Source organism: Mytilus trossulus, chromosome 1 (assembly GCF_036588685.1).
Source record: "Mytilus trossulus isolate FHL-02 chromosome 1, PNRI_Mtr1.1.1.hap1, whole genome shotgun sequence".
NCBI classification, from domain to species: Eukaryota; Metazoa; Mollusca; class Bivalvia; order Mytilida; family Mytilidae; genus Mytilus; species Mytilus trossulus.
In genome coordinates, this window is record NC_086373.1 from 36,841,075 (window position 1) to 36,849,984 (window position 8,910).

At 33.7% G+C, this 8,910-nt stretch overlaps 1 protein-coding gene across 1 annotated transcript; it reads right to left on the reverse strand.

Annotated features, from left to right (window-relative positions):
• Positions 1–3,026, reverse strand: LOC134715059 (uncharacterized). Its single transcript, XM_063576967.1, has 3 exons — positions 2,512–3,026; positions 1,843–1,874; positions 1–804 (listed from the first exon to the last, which is right to left on the reverse strand). Exons 1-3 carry the CDS (start codon positions 2,774–2,776, stop codon positions 1–3), a joined length of 1,101 nt encoding a protein of 366 aa, XP_063433037.1. The 5' UTR covers positions 2,777–3,026.
• Positions 3,027–8,910: the final 5,884 nt, after the last annotated feature.

The window sequence follows — 8,910 nt, forward strand, 5'->3', positions numbered from 1 at the left end:
TTATTTCCATTGTGCTGTGGGTTTAGCTGAAAACACGAATTGAGGTGAGATAAATTGATGTTGGCGTGTTACTCTCGCTCTAGGACTGATAGGAGAATTTCTAGTTGAGTTATGTGTACTGCTTGACCTCGGTGTACCCGATGTTTTTCCTTGAAGCGTTGGCAAAATGGAACTTTCTCTATTTTGACCCCTTTCTTTGATTTGATTCCTTGAATGCGCTGCTATGCGTGTAAAGGTAGATTGTCTTGGAGTTCTGATATTATTTTCTGATATAACAGTCATCATATTTTGCATTTTGTCATCAAAGTTTTTGTTGATGTTTTCAACTTTAAGTTTGAGTTCCCTTCTTTCAGCTCTCGCTGAAGTATGTTCCTCACGTAAATATTTCATTTCCCTGCTGAGCATTGCTATTTGGTCGGTCTTTTCGTCGACATCTGTTCTCAGTTCATCTAACTGATTTCTCAAAAGTGTTACTTCGTCATTCTTCAAATCAAGTTCTTTTTTTATTTTTGTGTTTCTGCTCTCTTTCCTTTTCAACTCATCCTCAAGATCATTAAAAACAGAGTTAACCAAGTCACCCCTTCTAAGATTGGAAAGTCGCTGACTCAATTCTAAATTCTCTTTCTGATATTTACAAGCTTCTCGGTTAAGATCGAGCAATCTCTGTTGATTACAATTAAGATCTTTTCGAATTTGCGCTTGTTGTTGCTTTAAATTATTATTTTCTTTTGTTAAAACGTCAAGTTCATTCTGTAGTATGGAAGCCTTGCGTTGTTTATATTCACTATCTGTTATCTTATTGTCCTATAAAAATACAAAAGGTTTTTTTAAATTTCATATATATATAGATTCTTACATTGATACCAGTGGATTATCGGATTTATCCAATCGAGATAGTTAAATTATCAATTTTAAAGTCCGAGCCGCCTCGGCGAGGACTTTAAAATTTATAATTTAACTATCGAGATTGGATAAATCCGATAATCCACGAGTAACTATGTAAGAATCTGTTTCTCTAATGATTAAAAATATATTTCCTTTTTTTGTTAACCGAAACTCCCCTTGGAGTGCCTTTCACATTGCACGAAGTTGTCAATTTCATTAACACCTGTTAGCATGTTTTGATTCATTCAATAAGCGTAAAAGGTCATGACCCTTAAAATCATCCAATGATCTTTTGAGATCACCAGCAACCACACGTTGATTAAATTTTTTTTATACAATGGGTTCAAAAAGGGATAAATTTCCATAGAATTAGAGAAACATTGTATATCACTTTTAAATAAATAGTTATCGAAAGTACCAGGGTTATAATTTTAAATTTAAAATCTGTTTAGAGGAACATTTGAATTGCATTTCTTTTTAATTCCTTCAATTGATAAACAAGTATACTGTAGATTAACACGTTGTAAGTAATGTTACTATTTAAAGATTTTCATTTCATAAATATTCGTATTTCAAAACGACAAAGGACAAAGGATGTACAATTTTATTTGTCTTAAACTGCACAAGTGTTACATTGATCGGTTTGGCTTTATGGTTTTCTTGTTTTTATTACTTTTTTGAGTATTGGTCTTCGACGATACATTTTTGAGCACTACTGGTGAGACACAAATTTCGAATTTCTCAAATTGTGTTTAAAGAGTAAAATTACAAAAAATACTGAACTACAAGGAAAATCCTATACGGAAATTCCATTATCAAATGGCAAAAAAAAAGCTCACATACTCAATGACAAACGAATGGAAAACAACTGTCATATTCAATTTTATATTCACTTCCATGAAACTTTCTTCAATATTACCCAGAGGTTTAAACTTGACAACATAACTGTGAACTAACCTGGTCTGTACTTGATATACTCGATTCTTTTTCTGAAATAGATTTGATAAACTTATACTTTCATTGGAAAAAGAGGCAGCATATATCAAAAGTCATATTCAAACTCATAAGTCGACGACATACAGACATTGTGTTATGTTGAAAATGAAAAACAAACAAACATTATACAAAACACGACATAGAAAACTGAGACTGATAAAAAATGAACCTCATTAAAATATTGGATTGATCTAAGGTGCTCCGGAAGGTTATACAGATCTTGCTCCACAAATTGCGTCCAACGTGTTGTACGTACATGTATTTGCTAACTTGGTGATTATTTTGGTTTGGGTATTCGAGGAAAAGCACACGGGATCAAGATTATAACGATTTGTTTTTCGGTAATAATAATTATAAAATAGTGTAAGCTCTATGCACGTAAAAATTAATACTGCGATTGTTTTGTTTAGTCTGATAAAACTATTACTCGACCCTGACACACGTTTTTAAGGTTTAAAAAAAAGAAAAAGAAAAAAAAAGGAAGTTCACGAGCCATGTCGGTCGCGTAGATAATGATGAAGGGTTCTGAAAAGATGTATGAAAAATGAATACATAAATGATTTGTAAGTATGCAAAAACTATTTTTCTCGAAAAGATAGTAACGCCACATGTCATCAGTATTATATTTACCTAATCGTAAGTCCGTCGATTCCAGTTTTGCTACTATTCTTTCATTTCCAGTACTCTGTAATGCCTTTGTAAACTTCTTATATGCCTGTTTCTTTATAACTATTTCTAGGACTGAATGGATAGGATCCTCGTCCAGCAATATCAGATTTCTTTCTCCCATTCCAAGAATGTCCTCTTCTAATAACATGTCTATAACACTATCAATGTCAGTTACAGTTTTCTTGATAAATGACAGATTCCGCGTAATTCTTCTTGCCTCGTCCATACTTTTGAATGTTGATGAATTATCTAAAACTGACAAAAATATATTCCTCAAACGTGTAACGAATTTCCGCGAATCTGAAAAATTGCTGACGAGATCTATATGAACTACTCTCAATGAGTGATCCCAATATTGGCTTGTTTATTGTTAAAAAGGTTATTTTTTTGCAACAAATAAAACGAAAATAGTAAATGTAACAATGATTATTAGTCACGATCATTGACCTGTTAATTCACAACCCAATTATCCTAACTGTTACTTACAATATATCTTATGATCCATGAGTATTACAATAATATATAGTTACTAGTACATGGCCCCTATTAGATTATCAAATTTCGCCTGCACTAATACAAAGAAGGTACACTGTCTTAAATCATTTCATATTTAATTTGACAATTAAACTGTTTTGATTCGAGCGCCACTGATGAAACGCGCGTCTGGCTTAACCAATCATAGACTGATTTTTTTCTATAATGGCTTTGCTCTGCAAGGACAGAAAGTTGCAAGTCAAGTGCACGGCCACAGATTCAAATTATATGCAAAACTTCCGGCTTTTATTGAGTACTGTCTGAAAAAATAGGTAAATGGTCACTGATTTAAATTAAGGCAACAGTTATTTACCAATGTTCAAATTTCATTAATCTATACACCTCGCCATAATTAAGTTATGCAACAGCTCATTATTTTTCAGAATCGTTTTTTACTGATCTTATAACTAATCGATATATCGATAAAATGAACTGAATTTTAATTTTAATAAGATAACATACATAGTTTGAATTGAGCAGTGCAAATTTTTGACGGTTTTCATGTGAAAATGTTTGACTTTTTCATTTTGGGAAATGGTTGTAAAATGGGTGAGACACAAGATAAAGTTTCAACTTATACTAAAGTTTTTGACAAATTTGCTCTACACTATACACAATATACTTTTCAAAACTCGAGGTTGACAATTTGTGAATACATAAGAATACAACTAACGAACGAGTATATCCTCCGCGCTTCCGACAAAGTCCATCTACACGGGGTCTAATGCTTTGAACTAAGTGTCTCAATGTTCTAGCAGAATTTTTTTTACCATTCTTCAATTAAAGCTGCTCGATATTCTTGTAAATTATGACAAGCTGGAACCCTGTTGTTGATTTTTCTACCAATATCATCCAAGACATGCTGGATGGGTTTCATATTTAGTGACATGGCTGGTCAAGGAATAGTGTCAAATGTCTCCTGACGTAAATAATCTGCAACAATGCATGCTCTGTGTGGCCTAGCATTATATCTTATAAGTCTTGTTGATAGATGATGATTTTCAAAATGTGGCACAACGATATCCCGAATGATCTTATCGCGATATGTTTGACCCGTCATAGTCCCATCCAGAACATAGAGGTCCATGTTACAACCAAATGAAAAGCATCCCCAAACTGTCAAACCCTCACCACCGAACGCTATTGTTCCAAGAATGTGCTGTTCCCTATTCCTGTATTCCTAGGACGTCATAGACGCATGCGCTCATAAATATGATGTAGGAGGAATATTCTCTCGTCAGACCAATGGACCAATGTCCAATTGCGGTGATCACGTGACCACTGGTGTTGACCTTGACGATGCCTGAGAGTCAGTAATTGTCTTTTGATTTGCCTACGTGTAAATTGGTACAAATTAGTCTTCGGTTGACAGTTCATAGACTCACGCGACCATGTTTTCCACAGTTCTCGCGTAAGCGGCGAGTTGTAGTGAATATATGTCGTCGAGCTGACTGTGAAAGAGCCCTGTCATCTCTTGCAAATGTTTTACATGGGCTACCAGAACGTTCGCGGTCATCACCGGCATCACTTTCTCTATGGCGCTTTAATAATCTCGAAATTACACTGTATGGATACACCAAAGTGGACAGCTATTTTTCGTAGACTCAAACCAGTAGTGCGCATACTACTGACTTGTCATTTCTGTGCATTTGTTAACTTGCGTCTGGGCATATTCCTCAACGGAAAATGTATCGTATACACTGACAAAACAGCACTTGAAACACATTACTTTTTTTGCGAAAAATTTGCAAGGGAAAAACTTGTATGTAGCTTTCGAAAACAGTTTTTTTAAGATACCTAGGCATAAAATATATTCCTGAGTTCTTACCTGTCGATTAACAACAAATTAACGAAATACAGGAAACAAAGAGTATCAAATTTAATTTTAAAACAAAAAATAAAAGCAAAAACATTAAGGTGCTGCTTAACTTTAAGCGAGGTGTATATTATGGTCAGATAAATAAAAATAAAAACGAAAGCAGGATCATATCATCCGGGTTTAATAAATGTAACACTCGAAATTCTATTGAAAATTTTTTCCAACACTTTTGGATGGAGAGTTGTCTCATTGGCACTCACATCACATCTTCCTATATATCTACTAACGTTTATGTATATTCGTACATTCATGGCATTTCATATCTTTAGGTTTGATTGCTCCCGAAGTAGGTAAACACACAAAAAGCTTTGAAGACGCACACTATTTAAGAATAGTTATTTTCAACTGTACCAAGTCAGGAATATGACAGATGTTGCCCATTCGTTTGATGATATTTTACAATTTGATTAGTGTCACTTTCCGTTTTGAATTTTCCTCGGAGTTCAGTCTTTTCCTGATGTTACTTGTTTTGTACAAATTCATAAATATACAAACAATTCAAGTGGGATGCCATCCTTTTAAAATTGATTCTTTAAACCCTTCAAATACACAGCCCAGTAGTCAGTACTTCTGTTTTGACTTGAGTTATCTTCTTCTTCTTCTTCTTCTTCAGGAAGTCCACCCTATCTGCAGGGTCACCGCATTTAAAAATTTTGTTTATTTTTAAAATTGCGTTATTTAAAATCTTATCTACTAGTTAAAATTTAAAATAATAGTAACAGAGTTAGAATAGGATATAACTAAAAATTAGTTAAAAACAGGAACTTGTATGTACACTATACATCTTAAAATTTTAAAATGGATAAAAATAATATCTTATCAGTTGTTTAACTTCCCCTTAACAAAGGAAATTGAAAGGAACTACTAATCCGTACTAGTAATGGGTTGAATTTTATGGGCTAGCATATGGTTTCATAATTAAATTATATATATATGTATTTAAAATCTAAAATGGTAAAGGATACGAATAAAAAGAAACTTGTAAAATTAGTTTTATGTAAAGCAGTAAAATTTGTCAATACAATTTGGATCTATAAGATTATTTACAGGGGTAATTAACATTCATATTCTCTAGTTATGGTTTAACTATGTAGTACTCAGCTATATCACCTAGAATTTAATTAAGTATATAGAGATAGTAGTTTACTACTTCTTATATGTTACATTCCCACGACTGACAGCCACTTGCAAGTTAAACCCAGAACTCAACTGATTGTTCATTTGCTTTCCAAAAGTTGGGTTCTTTTAGCATGCAATGCATAGATCCAGTCTTTGCAGATTCGTTCTAAGTCTCTCTGCTGAGACACAGTTATAAGTTCGTTCCTAGAAACGTCAATCAAGAATTCGAGAAGATCCTCATCAGAATCAATTATACTGCAATAGGGTATTTGATTATCCTCTAGTAGGCATTTCAGTCTATTGTGATGAATTTTTCTCACAGAACTCAGACTTTCACACTTGATTAGAAAATGTTTATAATCTTCAGGTCCTACCATGCATAATTTGCATTCTGCAGATTTTGTAACGTCAAAACGGTTGGTAATACTTTGGGTTTTGTAAGTTCCTGTAAGTATCCTGGATTTTATTATCCCTTTGCTAACATCTCTTTTATGATCTCTGACACTGCTCCAACAGAAGTTTGGTTTTTTAAAGTTCCAATTGTTAACTTCCATATATTTGAGCGTTGATTTACTTCTAGCAGTTTCGGTCCATCTATTTTTCCAGGTTTGGTCTATGACATCATGAGTCAATCTTTTCCAATTTTTCTCCGGATTTAGTATAATCTCATGTGCGGATGGAAGATCATAAGATTTGAGAGTTTTGTCCACATTTATGTACCAACTATTTGATTTATCATCTTTTGTAGCTAGCTGTCTAATTCCAATTTTTCACTCGATTGAGTTGGGATCTTTCGATATTCTAAGAAATAAGGAAATGACGGCTTTATGTACAAGTTGCTCAATGGATTCAGCTCCGAGCAAGATATAGATAGCAGCATCTGCAGTTCTTTGTGGTAAAGATAGAATTTGCTTAAATGATTTTTTCTGAAAAGCTTCTAATTTTTGGATATCAGTTTTAGTTATGTTGAGAATTTCAATTCCATAGAGCATTCTTGGTATAACGTAAGTCCGCCATAGCTTATAAGATAATAGAGGATTTATACCATTTATTCCATGTAATCCAGCACCTAATAGTGAATACATTGTAGCTCTTGCAGCAGAGATTCTTTTCTCTACATTTGGATTATTTTTCTCTTGCCTTTCAATTCCTAAATGTTTGATGTTTTGCTTTTCGTCTATTTTTTCATTAAAAAGTTGAAGATTTATATCTTTATTCTTCTTGTTAATCATTAGAATTTCAGTTTTTTTGCTGTTTATCTTTACCCGATCGTTTTTGGTACAGTTTTCAATGATGCGGAGTTGGGTTGAGGCATCATGTTCTGAGCTAGCACATAGCATTATGTCAACTGCGCACGTTTGGCAACCCACATAATTCGTTCCAATTTTAATTCCTATGTTTGTGGATTCAAGAGTATCAAGGATATTTTTATTATAGGCCTTGTAAAAATTGGCAGAGAGAATTCCTCCTTGTTTGACTCCCTGCTCATTTACAAATGTTTCTGAGATGTATCCTTGTGATTTAACTTGTGTAGTTGTCTTGTTATATAGTTCCTTAATTAGTAACCATGAAGCTCCATTAATTCCTTGATGATATAATTTCCAAAATAGGTGTATATGGTCTACCACGTCAAAAGCTTTTTCTGCATCCAGAGTTATTAGAATAAGACACTCATTTTTATCTTTGGCTTCATTAATTGCTTCAGATATGAGAAGAGCAATATTAATAGAGGATGCACCTTTAGTGAAGCCTTTCTGAAGCTTGTTTTGATGTTTATTTAGTGTACCCTCAATTCTGGCTCTAATACAAAGCTCCAAAATCTTACAAATGATGGAAATGACTGTGATGCCTCTATAATTGGATGGAATAGTAGGGTCTTTGTCTTTTTTGTGGACAGGGGTCAGAAGACCTTTTTTGATGACTTCAGGTACATGCTTTGTATAGAATATATTGTTAATTAAGGTTACCAGGAATTCAGTCAACTCTGTTCCACCATAAATTAGATGTTCTGCAGTTAAGCCTTCTACATCCCCAGCCTTTTTTCTTTTTAATATCGAAATACGCTTGGTGATTTCTGTTGAAGTAACAGGTTGAATTGTTTCTTGGTTTTCACAGATGTTGACAATGGTTTCCATGTCTAGCTTGACAAGATTATCATGACCAGTGTTGAAAAAAGGATTTGAATTGGTTTTGGCTAATTTTTCAAAGTGTTCTTTAAAAACATTATTTATCTCATTTGGAGTTGATGCTTCTTTTTCTTCAGTTCTAAGGGTGTGTGTGAAATGAGAAGATAAATAAGGCAGTTTGAATTGTTTTATATTTGTCTTTCGATGCCTTTCTTTATATCATTGATTTATTCATGATTATAAGTTAACTGTTAACAAAACTTTGAGTTTTTGAAATACTTAGGATTTTCTACCTCATGAATAGAATACCTTAGACGTAATTGGCAAAACTTTTCGGAATTTTTGGTCCTCAGTGCTCTTCAACTTCGTACTTTACTAGGCCTTTTTTAACTTTTTTTTTCGAGCGTCATGCATTGATTCTGAAGTCTTTTGTAGACGAAACGCACGTCTGGCGTAAATATAAAATTTCAGTCCTGATATCTCGGAGGTGTTTATTTCCTATCCATTTTGATAAGGTCGTTAACTTCTATGTTTACAAGGGGCCTTGGTGACCGACTGGTCGAAGTACTAGTAGTTACTTTCACTAATGTAATCCCTAGCAAGTGAACACTGAGGTTATGATTTCGAACTCTGCTCGGGTGGGCGTACTCGCCTCTTACCTTAATTGACTACGATTGACAGTTTCACTATCGAAGGTCGGTG

Excerpts from the sequence above, each read along its gene's own strand:
- LOC134715059 (XM_063576967.1), bottom strand. The coding sequence starts at position 2,776 with ATGGACGAGGCAAGAAGAATTACGCGGAATCTGTCATTTATCAAGAAA. Across the intron at positions 1,875-2,511 it reads ATCGACGGACTTACGATTAG|AAAAAGAATCGAGTATATCA; the intron begins GTAAATATAATA and ends AATCTATTTCAG. Across the intron at positions 805-1,842 it reads GTATATCAAGTACAGACCAG|GACAATAAGATAACAGATAG; the intron begins GTTAGTTCACAG and ends GTATTTTTATAG.